General features: G+C 49.2%; 2 protein-coding genes across 3 annotated transcripts in view; both read left to right on the top strand.

Annotated features, from left to right (window-relative positions):
• RPS8 (ribosomal protein S8) overlaps positions 1 to 19,900 on the top strand; it is a 396,253-nt gene that overhangs the window by 363,018 nt on the left and 13,335 nt on the right. The window lies entirely within an intron of this gene.
• On the top strand, positions 375 to 18,757 carry KIF2C (kinesin family member 2C). 2 transcript variants are annotated; one of them, XM_059042772.2, is made up of 21 exons: positions 375 to 509; positions 1,322 to 1,416; positions 3,905 to 4,006; positions 4,174 to 4,222; positions 6,401 to 6,523; positions 8,473 to 8,595; positions 9,147 to 9,247; positions 9,878 to 9,973; positions 10,606 to 10,660; positions 10,753 to 10,915; positions 12,099 to 12,189; positions 12,460 to 12,523; positions 12,603 to 12,694; positions 13,453 to 13,595; positions 14,379 to 14,583; positions 14,702 to 14,812; positions 15,687 to 15,754; positions 16,093 to 16,198; positions 16,292 to 16,405; positions 17,884 to 18,007; positions 18,117 to 18,757. In XM_059042772.2, exons 1-21 carry the CDS (start codon positions 443 to 445, stop codon positions 18,197 to 18,199), a joined length of 2,175 nt encoding a protein of 724 aa, XP_058898755.1. In that variant the 5' UTR covers positions 375 to 442; the 3' UTR covers positions 18,200 to 18,757. The 2 variants fall into 2 exon arrangements, with proteins under 2 accessions (XP_058898755.1, XP_066866969.1); XM_067010868.1 differs by lacking the exons at positions 375 to 509; positions 1,322 to 1,416; positions 3,905 to 4,006; positions 4,174 to 4,222; positions 8,473 to 8,595 and having other exon boundaries at positions 6,409 to 6,523.

The raw sequence follows: 19,900 nt of genomic DNA, 5'->3' as shown, positions 1-19,900 counted from the left end.
GCAGGCAACTAAAGAAGTTCGGATTCGAACCCATGACTGTAGGACCCGTGAGCCCTCCCTCTGAGACACCATCTTGAGGTTTCTCAGTTTAGGGAACCCCAGCAGTACTGCAACCCTCTAATTTAACGCCAGTAATCTGTCCCCTCCGGCCACGAGGGCTCGCGATGCTCCCAGCAAGCCCTGCGTTCTCGGCTGTGGCCTAACGAGTGGGCGGTCCCAAGCCCCGGAAGGCCCCCCCCAAGGAGACTACGTATCCCAACAGGCTCCGCCGGGCGCCGCTGATTGGCGGAAGAGAGGCCGGCGACAGCGTGATGACGTTCAGGGACGCCGGCGCGCGGGATTTAAACTTTGGCGGTTTACGCGGCGTTAAGACTTCGCAGTGTTGGTAGAGTTGTGGTTTTCTGGCATTTCGCGTTTCTCTTCCCGGAGCTCCTGCCTACCCATGGACTCGTCGCTTCTTCAGGCTCGCCTGTTTCCCGGTCTCGCCATCAAGATACAACGCAGTAATGGTGAGGGGCGGGGTCCTGAGGCCAAGGGGACCCGTGGGCTGAGACGGCAGAGATTACCTCCCCTCCCCAAACAGCAGGCCCTGAATCACTATTGGGGATTCCGCTCCACCCCCCAGGTCTAGGTCTCTGCACTGGCAGTCAGTCTTCTCTATCAGGGCCAGGGGCCTCTGCACTGGCGGTGGGTCCCCTCCCCGTCCTCCAGGAATAGGCGGAGCTCCTTTGTGTCATTGGACCTCTCCGGGACGTCAGGGTTGCTGGATTCATTTCCCCTCCAAAATTCGCCCCTGCAACTGCTCTGCTCTTGCAGGGACCTCGGCTTTCTGGGCCCTCTATTCTCTTGCGGTATGTCAGATACTGGGTTTCAGGATAACGAGACAGACGAGATCCCTGCTCTTCAGGAGCTTGCAATCCTGCCCTCTCTTTTTTAGTTGAGCAGCTCCCTCAGCTCTGGCAGGTCTAATACCCATATCACTAGAATGGTCAGACATAAAGGTCAGGAGTGAGATAGGGAAACCTGAGGGCGCTAGAGCCTCAGTGCTGTGTTGAGGAACTGCTCACCTAAGCACTAGAGTGATTCCCCTGCCCAAACATACCTTCACCCCACTGTAGGCTCTCTTTTGAGTAGGGATGAGTCCTTATCCTCTGCAGCTCAGTTTTAAGAACTGTTCATTGCCTACCTCACTGTGGGATATTCCAAGGGTGACGTGCCAGGAGGTCAACTGTCCCTTCCTTCAGGCCAACTCTACATTAAGAGTCTCTGTGGGATCCTAAACGTGAAAAAGTTGGGTAACTCTGATCTTTTCATACTATAGGCTTAATTCACAGTGCCAACGTAAGGACTGTGAACTTGGAGAGATCCTGCGTTTCGGTGGAATGGACAGAAGGAGGAGCCACAAAGGGCAAAGAGGTAGGTTCTATGAGTATGCCTGTACCACATTTAACACCTTCCTACCTAAAAGATGTGTGTGGAAATGGAACTTGTGTCAGCCTTGTTTTTGATGTCGACTTGTCCTCCCTAATCTTAAATATGGTCCTCTTTGAATGCATTGGGATTTTATTTAGGCAGGCCTGTTCTAAATTGAAGCAATCAACAGTTTCTATTGTGTTTCTAGAAAGTAAACTGCACAGAATTCTAAAACCTTGCTCACCCAAGCTAGCTCTGAGTGCACACTACCTATGACATTGATTTGGGGAGCAAAATTTATAGTCTAGTTGGGGAGACAAAAGTATGTTTCTGAAACACCAAATAATAGAAGGCAACTACAGATGAATAATGCTAGAGCAGCTCAGAGGTGGAAACTCACTGAGGATGAGCTGGGCTTGTGGGGGCCAGAAAGCTTAGCAGAAACAGTGAGATGGCCCTCATGGAGACTGGTAAAGAAGCTGGCTCCGCGCACTGAGGAAGGCCAAGGATGCTTGGCAGCAGCAAAAAGGCTAAAAAAGGAAACTAGAGGGTCTTTGTCTCTGGCACTAAGTTGTTTAAGATGTTATTCTGTAGGCAGTGGGAGCTTTGGAAGGATTTTGAGAAGAGGAGGGATATGCCTAAGATATTTATGTTTTAGAGTCATTGTGGTGTGGTAAAGAGGTCACCAGGCTGAGTATGAAAACCTGGATTCTAGAGTCTGGCTCTGCCACTACTTAATGTGTTCTCAGGCACGTTTCTGTCCCTCTTAAAAATTCAACTTCCTCATTTCTAAAATAAGGATGATAATAATATCTACTTATTTGGGGTAGTTTTGAGGACTTATTCAACAAATCCTTTTGTACCGGTTCCAAAATGCCAGCCAGTGTGTTTGGTACTGGGGATATAGAAGTGAATAAGACAGACCTGGACCCTCTTCCGTGGAGCTTAACAGATAACACATGTAAAGGGCTTGCTTAGCATAGTGCCTTATGGTAGGTATGCATATATTTAGATGGTATATCTGAGAAATAGAAGAACTGAATTCTTTGCATTTTCTGTCCTTGAATCAAGAGGTTCTTAAAATTCCTTTCAACCATCTATTAGCAGTTCCGTGTGCCTTATTTTTGTTTTTGTTGTTTGTTTAGAAATACAGCTCTTATTGGGTCTCACTCCAGCTTAAATATTGCCTTTGGAATAAAGTCCAAACTTCTTAGTGAGGAATTAAAGCCTTTTCAAGATCTGATCCCAATCAACTTTTTTTCTTTATACCACACACTCCTTCCAAAGTAGTGCCAGGGACAAATGGGGCAGTTCCCCACTCTATGATCCTGCCTAGTATCTCGCTGCCTTCACACTCTAACTCTTATTCCTTCCTCCTGAATCATTAAAGTGAGGATCAGTTAATGTCAGAACTTTGGTCTCCTGTGTTGTTTATGCTCTCTGTAGTTTAGGGATTGGAATCGGGGGAGTGGGGGAGGGTAAGGGTCTGTAGCTGTCCAAGAAAAGTGGATAGAAGCCTGGCTACTGAAGTACTCGCCAGCTTTTGCATTTGGTGGTTCTGTCCTCCTCGTCTATCCCATGCTGCTTTGGTTTCTAGCCCTTTGTGCACATGGCTTCTGTCTCCCACTAGAATGTGAGCTCACTAAAAGCAAGGACGATACATGTCTTAATTCATTTTTGAATACCTTCCCCCTACGGCCTTACTCATGCCTAATAAGTGTTTGAATAGCTGATTAATACATAAAGGTTGCATATGTAGGAGGTGAAGCTCTCACCCTGGAGTACATGCTTCAGCTCTTTCACATTTTGAAACAGAAATAATCAAGTTGGTACTATTTAGGTGTGTTTGAACCTTCTGTGAAGTATGCTGGTGAAGTTTGAGTTGTCCCTAGAGGGTTTCAGGACTCTGGTGATGTAAACCTAGAATTGTGACCTCATTGCAGGCATGAGCAGGAAGTAGGGAAGGCCTGAGCAGGACGCTGTGACTGAGGAAGAAGTTTCTGGGCCCAGTAGAAAATGTAGGTAGATTTAGGATTAGGTGGCAACTCTCGGGAACTGGTCCCTGCCCATAAGATCCTGAAGGGCCCTCCATTTGACTATTAGTGGGCAGTTAGAACTTGTTTCCTCCTTGGTGTCAGGCAGCAAGGGGTGCTCAGGGGGCTGTGCCCAGCAGGACCCCACTGCCCCGCAGAGCAGTAGGGGAGCTGAGTGGCCTAGATCTACCGTGGACTTCCTGACTGTTTTCCTGCCTGTCTGCCTTCCTCTTCACCTCATTCTCATCACTGACAGCTACCATTGGCTTGGAATCAGAAACCAATATCCATCTAGATGGTAAAACATGACTAGGGAATAAATATTTGTTTATAGCTATTAGTACTTGGTGGAACTTAAAGTTTATAAAGTCTGAATCTAGGGGTAGCCTTGATTGCAGAGATGCAATTGGATTGAACAAGCTATGTTGTTCACAGAAGCTTTTACTTGCTCCTTGCAGATTGATTTTGATGATGTGGCTGCAATAAACCCAGAACTCTTACAGCTTCTTCCCTTACACCCAAAGGACAATCTGCCCCTGCAGGAGAATGTAACGGTTCAGGTAGGTGCCTGTCACCTGACTGCAGCCAGTGCCCCATTTGGTTTCTTGGCTCTTTGCTGGTTTGTTTTCTGGGGCTGCTTAGTTCTTCAGCACAGCACATGGGCCCAGGATAGGCCCTTGAGAATTGATAAGAGCCATATATTGTGGTGGTTTGTTTTGTTTTTCAGAAACAAAAGCGCAGATCAGTCAGCTCCAAAATTCCCGCTCCAAAGGAAGGTAAATGGATTTCTACTGGCTCACTGTCACGGGGTTTGTGCCAGGAATGATGTTCTTGGAGCTCAGGAAGCTGTGAAGTAGACTCATTGCTCCAGTTTAGCAGGTGGCTTTTGTGTGGGCTGAGTCCTGCCCTGTCTTCCAAGCATCTTCCTCAGTGAGGAAGAATCTAACCTACAGGGAGGAAGAAATGGAGAGGTGTTGGTCAAAGGGTACAGAGTTTCAGTTATGCAAGATAAAGAAGTTCTGGAGGTTTACTGTACAACATACGGCCTATGATTAATAATACTATATTGTATACTTAGAAATTTACTGTGAGGGTAGATCTTATGTTAAGTGTTCTTACCACAAAAGGAAAAAACAAAATACAAAACAAAGGGAGCAGGAGGAAACTTTTGGAGGTGATGAGTAGGTTTATGGCATTGATTGTGATGATGGTTTCATGGGTGTATACCTACCTCCAAACCCATCAAATTGTACACATTAAATATCTACAGCTTTTTATATGTCAATCATACCTCTAAAGCAGTTTAAAAAAAAGAAAAGAAGAGAAAGAATTCAGCAGATCAACCTACAGCTCTTACTTAGGCCAACCTCTCGGGGACCTGGTACATTTGGGAAATTTGCTGACTGGCCTGTGGAATCCAGAGCAGTAATCAGCCATTGTGAGCTTGTTTTGTCTCCTTGGGGGAACAACATGCCTTGGAGTGAGGTGGTGGGGAGGCTGTGAGAAAAGCTAGATCAGGGCCATTTAGAAGTAGAGTTGGCAGTGCTGTGGTGATCTGGGGTGGGGTGAGATTGGACAGATAATAGCAATGCCTCGAACTCCAGCAGAAGGTTGGGCTTTCTCTGCAGAAGGAGTCAGCATAAACCTACTTTGACTACAGTCATCTGTGACGGTGGCTATAGGCACAAACTGCCCAAATAATCCAGCTTATAACCCAGAACCAGCTATACCTCACAGCCTGCACAGCCTGTCCCAGTCCAGGGGGTATCACTGCCTTGACATAACACAGCCACCTCGGGCCCAGAAACGACATGCCTGGAGCTTCAGGTTCCTGGTGGCCCAAGGTGAAAGGTGGTGCAGTTTTGAGCTTGAGCTGGGCATGACTGGTGTGTTGCTGGCCCTCTCTTGCAGGCTATACCACCGTAAGGGCCTGCAGGAGAGATGGGGGTGGCAGCCATCCCACTCCACGTGCATGACCCGAAAGGATACTGCCACGGCTGCTTTTAATGGAAAAAAAAAACTTAATGAATGTGCATGATATTGAACAGTAGAAATGAAACACAAGATTATAGATCTTTTGAGCAATAGGAAAATTATAATAATTCATGCTCTTTATGAAAAATAGGGATTATATAGAGCCATCAGATCAGCCTAAACTTAGGAAACTCAAATTCAGTACAAGTTGATATTTGCTTATATGACACCAATGTTTTATTTCCGAATTCACTACTTCTTTTATTTATAGGTGCATTGTTTCTTTCTTATAGAGAGAAACTATATAGATGGGTAGAAATTGGCAAGAATTAAAGTATAACTCAATTGTTTCTCTCAGTTAAGCATTCTTTTAAGATTCCAGAAAATTCATGTAGCTGATCCCATGGTTTCTAAAGATGTGGCCCAGGCCTGGCTCTGTAAAGTATCCTGGAGCAGTGGAAGAAGCCCAGACTGGAATCTGGCAGTCTTGGGTTCACATCCTGGTTCTGACGCTTACTAGTTGGGTGGCATTGGGCAAGTTGCTTAATTTCTCTGTGCCTTAATGTCGTCTTCCATTACTTGGGAGTACTGATACTTAACCTCACGATGTTTCGCGGTATGGGAAGATTGTAGAATGGTAGGTGCTGTTGCTAAGGTTAAGAATGCTTTTTTTCAGGGATTAGGTCTATGTCTCCAGAAATGATTTCAGATTGTCTGTAGGTCCCTCCCATTTACTCAAAACAGATGCTCTTGTGGGAGCCCTCAGGAGCTCTCAGATTGCAGAATGTAACAAATTAGTTTTGGGGTCACTAGTGCTTGGCGTTTCTAATTTTTCCTTTCCTTGGGTGGAAGGAATGGGAAGTTGGTGGGCTCCTTTCCTATATAGAATCTTGGAGGGTTACCCCTGACTGCCCCTCTATTATGCCTGTTGGCTCTCCTGATCATGCTGCACTGATCGGCTGCTGCCCTTGGTCCTTCAGGTCTCCGAGGCCGCTCCACTCGCATGTCCACTGTCCCAGAGGTTCGCATCGCCACTCAGGAGAATGATATGGAGGTGGAGCTGCCTGCATCTGCAAATTCCCGCAAGCAGTTTTCAGTTCCCAGTGAGTAATGAATCTGTTCTCCCTGTTTGAGGCCCTAGAGCAGCTCATCACACATTGCCCTGAACCTGTTCTGGAATATCCTAGGATTCCTACACTCCCTGGCTTTCATATTGTTCTGCTCCTGCCCTACTGCTCCCTTATCTGGAAATCATCTCACCTTAACTTTTTTTTTTTTTTTGCGGTACGAGGGCCTCTCCCTGTTGTGGCCTCTCCCGTTGCGGAAAACAGGCTCCGGATGCGCAGGCTCAGCGGCCATGGCTCACGGGCCCAGCCGCTCCGTGGCACATGGGATCCTCCCAGACCGAGGCACGAACCTGTGTCCTCTATATTGGCAGGCAGACTCCCAACCACTGCGCCACCAGGGAAGCCCTCACCTTACTTTTTAAACTTTATTTAAACATAATATATATACAGAAGAGTAAATCTATTGTTGACTACATAGTTCACAGAGTGAACACACTCATGTAACTGACACCCAGATCAAACAGAGCATTACCAGCCCCCCAAAAGTCCCCCTCAGGCCCCCTCCCAGTTCCTAAGCCCCCAGGGGTACCTATGTCCTGACTTCAGATCGCATAAATTAACTTTTTCTCTTTTTTTGACTTTATATAAATGGAGTTTTTAAAACTTTTTTTTTTTTTAATTTATTTTTGGCTGCGCTGGGTCTTTGTTGCTGCACGCAGGCTTTCTCCAGTTTCAGCCAGTGGGAGTTACTCTTCATTGTGGTGCGCAAGCTTCTCACTGTGGTGGCTTCTCTTGTTTTGGAGCATGGGCTCTAGGAGCGCTGGCTTCAGTAGTTGTGGCTCGCGGGCTCAGTAGTTGTGGCTCATGGGCTTCAGTAGTTGTGGCTCACAGGCTCTAGAGTGCAGACTCAGTAGTTGTGGTGCACGGGCTTAGTTGCTCCGCAACATGTGGGATCTTCCTGACCAGGGATCGAACCCGTGTCGCCTGCATTGGCAGGTGGATTCTTAACCACTGTGCCAGCAGGGTAGAGGGTAGTCCCAAACATTTTTAATTGTCAACTTTTACTAGTTATTAGTAAATAAAGTAGGTGATTTTTATAATCATTACATTTAATGTGTATCAAATTCAGCTCTAATAAAGTGAAGGTAAACAAAAGGGTCACGACCAGGTATGGGAAGTAGTGAGTCATCATGGGTTGTACCTTTCTGGGTTGAATCAATATGGTTGGTTGGGGCTTCCCTGGTGGTGCAGTGGTTAAGAATCCACCTGCCAATGCAGGGGACACGGGTTTGATCCCTGGCCCTGGAAGATCCCACATGCTGCGGAGCAACTAAGCCCGTGAGCCACAACTACTGAAGCCTGCGCACCTAGAGCCTGTGCTCCACAACAAGAGAAGCCACTGTAATGAGAAGCTCGCGCACCGCAAAGAAGAGTAGTCCCCGCTCACCACAACCAGAGAAAAGCCTGCACGCAGCAACAAAGACCCAGCGCAGCCAAAAATAAAATAAATAAAAATGAATAAATTTATTTTTTAAAAAATATGGTTGGTTTTTGCTCAGGTTCCCATTATTCCTGGCTTTCAGTCCTTGCTCCTATTAACCATCTGGGTTCTGAAGTCAGAAATTTCTCCTAAATGAGTAGAAAGGCCTGGCCTGGCCTGGCCTGAGAACCCATGCTTGGTCAAGCCTAAAGAGTTCAGGCCTTTAAAGGCTTTTCCCTTCATAGTGAAGCCCACACTGAGCTACTCACACACTCTTTAAGATTTCTTGACCCCAGCAGCCAGTCCCTGTGGAGGGTCTCGTTGGGTTCAAGGTGTGGGCTGAGATGCAGGAAAAAGCCTGAGCTTTGCTCACATGGTAGGAGCCTGAGCCCTTGCTGAGCTGGCAGTCGGTAGCCTTCCTCCTGGCCTATGACCCACTAGGGCTCAGATGAGCATGGCTGCCGTATGCCTGCCTGCTTCTCCAATGACTCTTGTTCCCCCACAGCCGGCCCCCCTAGGCCCTCCTGCCCTGCAGTGGCTGAGATACCATTGACGATGGTCAGCGAGGAGGTGGAAGAGCAAATCCATTCCATCCAAGGCAGCTCTTCTGCAAACCCTGTGAACTCAGGTAGACATGCTGAGTTGTCTGCTGCCCTGCTCCTAGTGCAGGATAGGTAGTTACAGCCTGTCCCACACATGGCTTGCCTTGGCACCTGAGTTCAAACCATGTTTGTCACATGGGGTCATGTTTTCCTGTGGCCACGGAATCAATCTTTCACAAGAGGTTACCATGTCACTGCCAGGTGACAGGAGCCCTCTGATGTAGTTGAGGTGCTATCACAGCTAAAGTCTTGCCCAACACCCGAAGAACAGCCCAGAGTGCCCACCAAGACCAAGCAGGTCTTGGTGATCTCACCTCTTCTGGTTGTTGAGAAGATGCCACAGAGGCATAGAGAGAGCTTGGGTTAGACCTGGAGTGCCCACATTAGCAAGTCTCTTGTGGACTTGGCCATCCCAGGAGTCATGGCTGTTGCTTCCTCTCCATGCATATGGTGACATAAAAGCAAGGGTCTAGAGAAGGCCTAGTCCTGGGAAAGGCTCAGGACTCAACAGCCAGAGAAGAATAGGCTGGCTTAAACAGGTAAAAGAAACGGCTTCCTTTTTTTTTTCTCCCCCTAGTTCGGAGGAAGTCTTGTATTGTGAAGGAAATGGAAAAAATGAAGAACAAGCGAGAAGAGAAAAGAGCCCAGAACTCTGAAATGAGAATAAAACGAGCTCAGGTACCTTTCTTGGGAAGCAAGGGCAAAGGTTTTTGGACAGGCATCCTTAACTGAAACCTTGTCTGCAACAGAGGTAACAGTTTGGCCCCAGCATTTCTGATATCCAAGAAGTTTAACTAATTTCTCATCAGGATTCAGAGAACAAATAATTCAGATATTTTTCTGAAGGCCCTCAGATGAGGAATGTTTGCTGCTGAATGTCCAATGAGCACATCCATCACACAGTTCAGTGTCCAGTGGGCTGCTGGGCACAGTTGCCTGCCTCCCCTGACTTCCTAGTTGTGTGTATGCAGGGGTGCCACGGTGGAGTTCCAGTTTGGATTATTTCTCTTTAATGGCACAGGGGAATCCCAGCCTGCTGGTCTCCTAAGATGTGGGACAGTGGCTCTTGCCCCAGTTCCTAGAGTGGTTGGTGCATGCCTAGGCCCCCTGCCAATCTCTGTTCCCAAAACTTTGTTCCTGGGTTCTCTCCCCAGAGCCAGAGTGGGGGGCAGTGAGATCGTGTGGGGGCTTATCAGCCCTGCAGGGCTGTGTGCATATGAAGAGCTGTTGTTGCTGCTGCCTAGCACTGAGGCCTGAGAGCACTTAACATCTTGGCAGTCAGTCCTTCTTTGCTCCTATCCCAAACAGGAGTATGACAACAGCTTTCCAAACTGGGAATTTTCCCGGATGATTAAAGAATTTCGGGCTACTTTGGAATGTCATCCACTTACTGTGACTGATCCTGTAAGTAATCACAAAGGGTTTCTACCTCTCCTTCCTGAGTAGGTGTACAATTTTTTTTTTTTAAACATAGTTGATTTCAACATTGTGTTGGTTTCAGGTGTACAGCACAGTGATTCAGTCTCTCTCTCTCTGTCTCTCTATGTATATATGTAAATACACACACACACACACACGATTCCTTTTCAGATTCTTTTCCTGAGTAGGCGTACAAGTGAGAGACAGAAACATCTCTTAAGGCAATGAGAGCGTGCAGGAATCTTCACTCACCCTCAAGGGGTTTTTTAATACCCTTTAGTGGTCTGGAGCTAGTGAGGCCTAGATGGGAGAGTCTGATCTTTATCAAATCCCACACCCCCATCCTCCCTGCTTCAGTAGGTTGGCTAGTTTCTTACTACTGATCATGAAAGTATGCTGAACCTTCCTATAGGCAGCAGAGTGAGGAAACTGGGAAGAAAATTCAGAGCTACCTTCTTGCGCTCCAGAGTAACTATGGGCATAGTGGATTCCAGTGTTAGATCTTGGCCCTTGCCTGAGTCAGGCTTGGGATTAGAACTAGACGGGTTCTGGACAAGCTTTCTTTCAATATTGCTCTGACCTTTTGCTCATGGTTGTCTTTTCTCATCCTCTTGAAGATTGAAGAGCACAGGATATGTGTTTGTGTTAGGAAACGACCGCTGAATAAACAAGGTAAGCCCTATTCAGTTAGAATGAGGCTTTGGACTGACTGTGGGTTTCCCCCGTGTCCAGGGAGCATCCCCTGAAATACTGTCCTTCTGCAGAATTGGCCAAGAAAGAAATTGATGTGATTTCCGTTCCTAGCAAGTGTGTCCTCTTGGTACATGAGCCCAAGTTAAAAGTGGATTTAACAAAGTATCTGGAGAACCAAGCATTCTGCTTTGACTTCGCATTTGACGAAACAGCTTCAAATGAAGTCGTCTACAGGTTAGTCCCTTGCCTGTTTGTTTCTCCTCCTTCCCCCTGACACTTTACTCTTTCCAATGAGGGACATTGTGGTAACACTTACACTCACAGACATGCTGACCCTGAAGCCCTTCCTGGCTTCCTCTTATGTTTTCTTTGGATGGGCCATGACACAGAACTAGCTCTGGCTCCCAGCACCTGGAAGGCCCTGTTGGGGCTGTCCCATCCCATTTTTCAGCTTTAGTGGCCCATGCTTGAGTGGACAGAAGTGAGGTATTACCCATTGCACTCTTTGAGGCTGGGCTGGGCAAGCCCTAGGGGTTCTTTCTGTGTCCTACACAGCCACCCATTGCCCACTGGGCTTAGCAGACTCAGCAAACTCTGGAACTGCTCTGTCCAATACAGCACCCACTAGCCTCATGTGACTGTTTAAATAAAGTTAAAAATTCAGTTCTTCAGGGACTTCCCTGGCACTCCAGGGATTAAGAATCCCTGTGGGGGATGTGGTTAAGAATCTGTGCTTCCACTGCAGGGGGCTTGGGTTTGATCCCTGGTTGGGGAACTAAGATCCCGCATGCCATGTGGTGTGGCCAAAAAAAAAAGAAAAAAATTCAGTTCTTCAGTTACACTAGCCACATTTCAAGTGCTCAATAGCCATGTGTGGCAGTGGCTACTATTGGACAGCACTGCTCTAGACCAGAGGTTGATAAATTATAGTCCATGGACCAAATTTGGCTTGCAATTCCTTCTTATATGGCTTTCAAGAATGGATTTTGTGTTTTTAAAGAATCATTAAATATATATGTGTATGTATGTATATGGAAGAGACCTATTTTAGGCCCACAAAGCCTAAAATAATTTAGGTTCCTACTTTAGATGATTTCTTTGATCTTTGTAGTGTATCTTATTCTGGAAGTCGGCTGCTAAGCTCAAGCTTTCACCTTGTTTCTCCAGGGTAGAGGAGATGCTGGTGGCTCAGTTAGAGTGTGAACCAGCAGCCTGCTCCTGGCAGGTTGGTCCAGCTCTCCCCAGGTGGCTAGGAGAATTTCAAATTTATAAGTGGGCCGGGGGTCAGGTGGGACCACTTTGTGTGAGAGGTGTGCTCATGCTTGGAAGGAGGCCCCCAGGAGTCCTGCTTTGTGCTCCATGTTCCAGGGAGCACATTTGAGGAGAGATGTACACTCTTCCCCATCCTTTCTCCTAGGTTCACAGCAAGGCCACTCGTACAGACAATCTTTGAAGGGGGTAAAGCAACGTGTTTTGCATACGGCCAGACGGGAAGTGGTAAGACTCATGTGAGTATTCAGGCCTGGCAGAGAGCAAGCCTACCCATAGCGCAATTCTGGGTCTCTGAAAAGGAGGACAGTGAGTTTGTTGCAGAAAATCCCCTCAGTGCAGATGCCCCATCTCCAAATGCCTTTGCTGTGCCAGATTCAAGGAGGGGCCTTATTAGGTCCAGCCTCCCCTCCCAGGTTTGGTGTGGCCCACTGTGGTGGTGGAGCCAGTAGTGCCCTGGCCTAGGCCAAGGGCCCTTTACCACGGTCTTCTGCCCCTTCCCTTTGCAGACGATGGGTGGAGACCTCTGTGGGAAAGCCCAGAACGCATCGAAAGGGATCTATGCGATGGCCTGTAAGTAATGTGTTCTGCCACAGTGGGGTTGGGCACAGAAGGGCAGGTTGCTTACTTAATCTAGCCTCTCCCCCCACAGCCCGGGACGTCTTCCTCCTGAAGAATCAGCCTCGATACCGGAACCTGGGCCTGGAAGTCTATGTGACATTCTTTGAGATCTATAATGGGAAGGTAGCTGGCAGGGAGCCCTTTGTTTGTGCTGTTGAGGCCCCTGAAGTTTCAGAAACCTTGAGGTTGGCTAGAAATTGTAGAAGCCAAACAACCTGTGGGTTGTCAAGCCTTTGGGCCACTTCGCCCAAACGTGTGGGAGCTTTCATCCAATTGTGGGATGGTACCCACGCTCAACAAGTATGGCAGGAATATGCCTCAGGGCCCCTTCTCAGATGGGAGATTTGCCTGTGTGTGCCCTGTCCTCCCTCCACACACCTCCCTCATAACTCTCTTCTTCCCCATTCTCACACTCATGTTCTCTCTATATGTCTATGTATCTTTCTACCTCTCTATGCTTTTGCAGAGTCATCTCCAAGTGGGGTCTAGATAATAATAATAGCTAGGGTTGCTTATTAAGATGTTACTAGGTGCTAAGCACTATTCTAAGCACTTTACTTGTCTCAGCTCATCACCACAACCCTACTAGGAAGTATTACTGTCACTGTTACTATTGTGCAGATGAGAAATGAGGCTAGGTGGTTAAGTACTTGTTCAGGTTCACATAGCTAGTAAAGTAGCAGGGTCGCATCAAACCGAGGCAGCCTGGTTCAGATCCCAAGTGGACTGCCCGCTGCTAGTCTGGCATAACTCAGCTTAACCTCTCCTGCCTTTCCTGCTGCCAGCCCTTGTCTAAGCTGGGACTGGCCCTGAAGGAGGGAGGAGTCAGTGGGGTGCCCGGCGCCTGATTGGCCTTGGCCTTGTTCCCCTGCCTGACACAGCTGTTCGACCTGCTCAACAAGAAGGCCAAGCTGCGTGTGCTAGAAGATGGCAAGCAGCAGGTGCAGGTGGTGGGGCTGCAGGAGCACGTGGTGAGCTGTGCTGATGACGTCATCAAGATGATCGACATAGGCAGTGCCTGCAGGTCAGAGTTCCGGCCAGGGGAAGGGGCCACCTTCTACGGCCAGGTCAGGTGACAGACTAGCGCTGAGTCCTTTGCTGTTTCCACAGAGCGCCGCTTCCCCTGGCTTGGTGCGGGCTCTGAAGGCCTCTGCCTTAAGTGGTCTCAATGGGGCCGATGACCCAGGGCGAGACTTATCAGGGTCGAGTCAAAGTATCTTGAATCTGACCAAGGCAGGCTTTATTCCCCGGCTCTTACCCAAAGGCATGCTTCCTGTCTTCTCTGGGTTTCTCCTTGGTGTTCCCTCCCTCTGTGGTGGGAGACAGGAGCTCTGGATGTGCTCTAGGCTGGAAGTGATGGGGCCACAGCTCCCTTCCTGTATAGAGGTAGGGAAGTGCACTACCAGGGCCCTAGGCATGGTACAGTGGATGCTGGGCAGCTTATGGAGGCCCAGGGAGAGGGCTGCCCACCCCAGGGCCCTTGAGTTGCAGCAAGTGGTTCATGACAGCCCCTCCTTCCCTGTGTGCCCTGCAGCAGAGGCAACTCATGCTTCCCCATGTCCTATGGGCCCTGGGGTCTGGCCAAGGCCCTCACACAGAATCCAGTACTTTGACTGCAAGGGTAAGCCACTAGGTCCAGAGCTGGAGGGAGGGCAGGACAGAAGTGGGACAGGATGACACAAGACATCTTAGAGTCCTGACCTGTGTCCCTCTGCTACCGGAGAATTGACTGCTTTGGAACCTGGGGTGCCATGGTGGCTGGTGACCCTGGGAGCTCATAGTCCTTCTTTGTCCTCCTTTGCCACAGGACCTCTGGGCAGACATTTGCCAACTCCAGCTCTTCCCGCTCCCACGCCTGCTTCCAGATTCTTCTTCGAGCCAAAGGGAGAGTGCATGGCAAGTTCTCTTTGGTGGATCTGGCAGGGAACGAGCGAGGCGCAGACACTTCCAGTGCAGACCGGCAGACCCGCATGGAGGGTGCAGAAATCAACAAGAGTCTTCTGGCTCTGAAGGTAGTGGGGCCCAGCTGGAGGGGAGGGGGTTGGCCTGGAGGGCTGCTGGAGGAGGGAGGGAGAGAGTGGGCATCTCAAGAGGAGGGAGGGGACCTCAGCTTCCCCTGTTGTGCCCCAGGAGTGCATCAGGGCCCTGGGACAGAACAAAGCTCACACCCCATTCCGAGAGAGCAAGCTGACACAGGTGCTAAGGGACTCCTTTATCGGGGAGAACTCAAGGACCTGCATGGTGAGTAGGGTCCCTTTGGAGGTGCTGCAGTCCTGTCCCTGGGCAAGAGGCTTGGTGCTCTTGGCCACCTGGGTTTCTAGGCTCTAACTTGACTGAGCTTCACCCCCTGCTTTTGGACACCAGGCTCCTCTTTGCCTACCCAAGAGGGGAGGAAAGGGTCTTCTCCCTTTATTGTATGTCCGTGCAGCTCTTGTTTTGGGGAAGGTCATTCCTCCCTTACCTGATGAAAAGGGGGCTGCAGAGTTCAGAAGGAGGACCTTTGGGGAAGCAGGAGAGGCAGTCCTCGTCTCTTCTGTGGCTTCCCTCAGGGGTCATTGGCTCCCAGCCTAGGAAATAGAGGGCCACAACTGTGAGTGACTTTTTTTGTGTGTGTGTGTGGCCGCGTTGGGTCTTTGTTGCTGTGCACAGGCTTTCTCTAGCTGCAGCGAGCGGGGGCTACTCTTCGTTGTGGTGCGTGGGCTTCTCATTGCACTGGCTTCTCTTGTTGCGGAGCATGGGTTCTCGGTGTGCAGGCTTCAGTAGTTGTGGCTCGCGGGCTCTAGAGCGCAGGCTCAGTAGTTTTGGTACACAGGCTTAGTTGCTCCGTGGCATGTGGGATCTTCCCGGACCAGGGCTCGAACCCATGTCCCCTGCATTGGCAGGCGGATTCTTAACCACTGTGCCACCAGGGAAGTCCCCAGGGACCAATTTTTAAGGCACCTTAATTTCCAGGGCTCGTGGGGCAAGTTGCCTGGCACAGAGTGGGTGCTTAATGGGTTCTGCCCCCAATTCCATGTGGGTATTAGCAGCCTAAAGAGTCTCCTGCTGGCAGCCTCTCCAAGAGCACCTTACCCTGTGATCCTTGACCTTTAACTGCCTGTTCCCTCTTTTGCAGATCGCCATGATCTCACCAGGCATAAGCTCCTGTGAATATACTTTAAATACACTAAGATATGCAGACAGGTACTAGTACCTACACCAGGTGGGATGGGGAGGGGGATGCAGGGTTGGGGAGGGAATGACAGCAGTGAGAGCAGGGAAGAAGCTCTGGCGACTCAGTGCCTATTGTCTCCTCTTCTGTGACTCGCTGAATCTGAGGCCTGGGAGTTCATATATGATGCTACAAGGTTTTTTCCGATCCTCTCAGGCTTTGGTGGGGAGCAGTGTGAATGAGGGACTTCTCCTAGGCCAAAGCAAAGCTGCTAGTCCATCTCCTCGAAGTCTCGCAATCTGAGTGGTGCTGCACACTCATGAGTGCCAAGGAGGCTGCTGTGGGATCTGAGACCTTCTTGTTTTCTCAGGGTCAAGGAGCTGAGCCCCCATAGTGGGCCCAGTGGGGAGCAGCCAACTCAGATGGAAACAGAAGAGATGGAAGCCAGCTCTAACGGGGCCCTGAGCACAGGCAATGTAAGGGGCAGGGTGGGCCAGGCAAGACAGAAACGTGGCCTCCTGATATGGGGACTGGGCCACACTGTTGTGTCTCTCCTTTTGCCCCCTTAGTTCTCCAAGGAAGAGGAGGAACTGTCTTCCCAGATGTCCAATTTCAATGAAGCCATGACTCAGATCAGGGAGCTGGAGGAGAGGGCCATGGAAGAGCTCAAAGAGATTATACAGGTGGAGGGCTGGCCCTGGGCTAGGAGAGACTGGATATCCATCCTAGCACAGGCTCAGTGCCATTCCTTGACCGTGACCTGGGCTTTGCCCCTCCCCAGGTCTTCTGGCTGGGGTGACAAGCGGCAGCCGTCTACACCAGCATTTCTTAATTCTCCACTTATTTTTTCAGCTGCTCTTCTAGGGCAGCTAATTACCGCACCTCCTTCCCCAGCCTGGCACACACACACACACACTCCATCATTCTGGCTGGAGCTAGTCTCTCTACCCCATGCTCCTGACTGAGAGTTTGAAGGGTAACCTTGTCTTGTTTGTTCAGTGAATGTTTGGTGAGTACTTTCTATATGCCAGCTCCTGTGCTGAGACCAAGGGCCAAAAACCTGAAGTATGGATAACAGGCCCGAAAGTAAGACTTGATCAATCGTGACTCTTCTATTTATAAGCTGATTTCCTTGTGAAAGTCATTGAGCTTCACTGGGCCCCCAGATTCTTCATCCCCAAAATGAGCGAGACAAGATGGTTACATCGGAGGATTAAGTGTTTTTAAAGCACTCAGCCGTCCCCAGCATGTAGTCAGCGTTTAGTAAGTGGTAGATGCTACCACTGCTGTGATCCCTGCTGTGGAAGAGCAAGTGGGGGAGAGTCCCTAAGAATGGGGCTCTCAGAGTGCAGAGCAGAGGGGAGAGCTCGGGGCACTTAGAACTGAGGAGGGAACATGTAGGATAAGTGCCTACACGTGTCCTCCCTCCCTGGCATGCTCAGGGTGCAAATGTTTGAAAGGACGTGGTACTTTCAGGAAGAGTGAGAGGTTCACTCTGGCCAGAGCAAAAGGTGTGAGCAGATGAGGGAAGGAGATCAAGGCTGCGGAGAGGTCAGCCGGGACCTGATGCTAAAGGGCCTTAATTGTTCACACCAAAGGCCTGAACTTCGTTTTGAGGGCAGTGGATGACTTTGAAGGGAGTAAAGCAGAGTGGTGACATGGTCACATCAGAGCTTTAGGTACCTTACTATGGCCACAATATAGAGGCTGGTTTTGGGATGTGGGGCGAGCATGAGCAGAGGCACTTAGGAGTTAAGAGCAGTTAGAAGATATTTAGAGTTCAAGAGAGTTGCTGGTGTCTAGACCAACTATGACCATGGCCATGGGATTGGAATTAGGGCATGAGATTTAAGAACCATTTTGGGGGTGGAATTAGTAGGATTGGGGGACAAGCAGGGTGAAAGAAGTTCTTGCTGAGATTTCTGGCTTGAGCATCAAGACAGATGATAACATTCATTTGACATAAGGGACAGGCACAAGTTTGGGGTGGGGAAGAGGATGAATTCAAGCTGAGAATTTCTGGGAGAGGATCAGGAGGCAGGGTATGGGCCATGGCTGGAGGAGTGGGCATCTGTGTTGCAGATGGTAGAGCCCTAGGAATGATTTGCTAGATTGGTTTGGTCATTATTGACCTGACAAGGTTCGCGCTGTGTTGTTGCAGGAAGGGCCAGGCTGGCTGGAGCTCTCCGAGATGGCTGAGCAGCCAGACTATGACCTGGAGACCTTTGTGAATAAAGCAGAATGTGCCCTGGCCCAGCAAGCCAAGCACTTCTCAGCCCTGCAAGGTAGGTGCGGCCAGAGGATGGGGCCTCTGCGGGTGATGGCAGCTCTGCCAGAGTGAATGGGGCCTCTGAGAGACCCACTAACCCTGGGTGCACCACCCTTTCCTTCCAGATGTCCTCAAGGCCTTGCGCCTGGCCATGCAGCTAGAAGAGCAGGCCAGCAAACAAATAAGCAGCAAGAAACGGCCCCATTGACGACTGCAAATAAAGATCTGTTTGGTGTCACACCCAGCCTTTTCCCCTCCCCTTCCCTCCTCAGCGAACTCTGGGCACCTGGTGGGTCTAGTCAAGGTCTGAGCTGGGACAAGATTTGGTAAATGCCAAGTATGGGGGCATCTGGGCCCAGGGCAGCTGGGGAGGGGTCAGAGTGTATGGGACACGACTTTCCTTTTCCTCAGTTGTAGCCATGAAGGGAACAAGGATGGAAAGAGGGAGCTTTTAGTTATCTTATGTGCTGCTTTTCTCTCCAAGAGGGGAAAGCTCTCTGGTATAGAGTTTTCCCTTGGGCAGCACTCTGCCCGTGTGGACTGGCTGCTGGTGGAGAGCTCCCTGGGGTTGTCCTGGCTCTTGGGAGAGGGAAGGAGCCTTTAGTTCAGCTCTGCTGGCCCTGGCCTGCCTTCCATACCCTTGGTCGGGGCACTAATATGTTTTGTACTTTAAAAAAAGTTTCCATGACCTCTTCCTTCCCTGCTGTTTTTGAGGCCCAAGAGGATCCCTGCTGTTTTCTGTTTTATGTATTTATACATTGTGTCTAACAATAAAGAGAAAAAAATCAGCCTGTTGAGTGGTATGTGGGAAGTGCCTGGGATGTGTATGAGCCTTCTGGGACTTAGGATCCTACTGCAATTCTGGGTAGTGCTGATTCTGTACTCTACCCAGGAGACCAAATCTACACCTGCAGTTTCAGTGACATGGTGAAGACTCCAACCTCTGCCTTGTTCAATGCTGACTAGGTCCTAGGTTCTCTCCTGGGCACAGGAGCCGTAAGCAGAAAGGAGATGGTGCTCTGTCATTTACAGTCTGCTCAAGGCATGTTAAAAGATTCTATGGCGACACACACGAAAGCACTTGCCTTGCTAGATAGGAAAGGATCTGATGGGTAACACGTTTGATCTTGAAAAATGAGAAGTTTGCCAGGTAGACTGAGGAATCAAACATAGGGCATGTATGGTTTGGGAACTAGAAGACTCCAGATCCTGTGTCACAGAACATGAATTATCTAAATGGTAATGTGCCACTGAAAGGTTTTTAGCCTGGGAGCCATACAACCAAATGAGTGTTTTAGAAAGGCCTCAGTCTGGGAGACACAGTGAGGCATGGGTCATGTGGGCTACTGCAGAAACTCCAGAGAAGAGTGGGATCAGGTGGACCAGGTTCTAGCCCTCTCAGCTTCAGTTACTTCATTGTAAAGTAGGGGCATTCTCTACCTCATGGTGAGAAAATTACAGGAGTTTGAGGTGCCATTAAATAACCAAATAGAGGGCCTGGATTCAGAAATTCAGCTAAATCAGAAGTTTGACAGAAATGGCACCTAACTCTTGAGGCCTTAAAAGCTTCCAGATAACTAACTTCCACATCTGTAAAACAAAGCCACCAATACCCACCTCAGAATTGCAAAGATCCAATGCCACCATCCCAGACCTGACCACCTTCCCTAACTGCCCCCCTTCGTGAATTCTTAATTCCCAGTGACCCATTCTCCCCAAGTAGCCAGAAGAATTTATAGGTTCTCCCCTGCTTGGAACCCTTTAATAACATAAAGAATAAATTCTAAATGCTCTATCATGGCCTATTAGGCCCCACCTGGTCAGCTCCTCTCTTATTGGTCCAGTGGGAATGTAATTTGAGGAGAATGGTTTGGAAGCTAAGAGCCCAACTTCTGAAGCCATAGTGCAG

This window comes from Kogia breviceps, chromosome 1 (assembly GCF_026419965.1).
Source record: "Kogia breviceps isolate mKogBre1 chromosome 1, mKogBre1 haplotype 1, whole genome shotgun sequence".
In the NCBI taxonomy this organism is placed as follows: Eukaryota; Metazoa; Chordata; class Mammalia; order Artiodactyla; family Physeteridae; genus Kogia; species Kogia breviceps.
This window is presented reverse-complemented; position numbering and strand designations above follow the sequence as displayed.

Excerpts from the sequence above, each read along its gene's own strand:
- KIF2C (XM_059042772.2), top strand. The coding sequence starts at position 443 with ATGGACTCGTCGCTTCTTCAGGCTCGCCTGTTTCCCGGTCTCGCCATC. Across the intron at positions 12,524-12,602 it reads AGGGATCTATGCGATGGCCT|CCCGGGACGTCTTCCTCCTG; the intron begins GTAAGTAATGTG and ends CTCCCCCCACAG. Across the intron at positions 14,584-14,701 it reads AGAGTCTTCTGGCTCTGAAG|GAGTGCATCAGGGCCCTGGG; the intron begins GTAGTGGGGCCC and ends GTTGTGCCCCAG.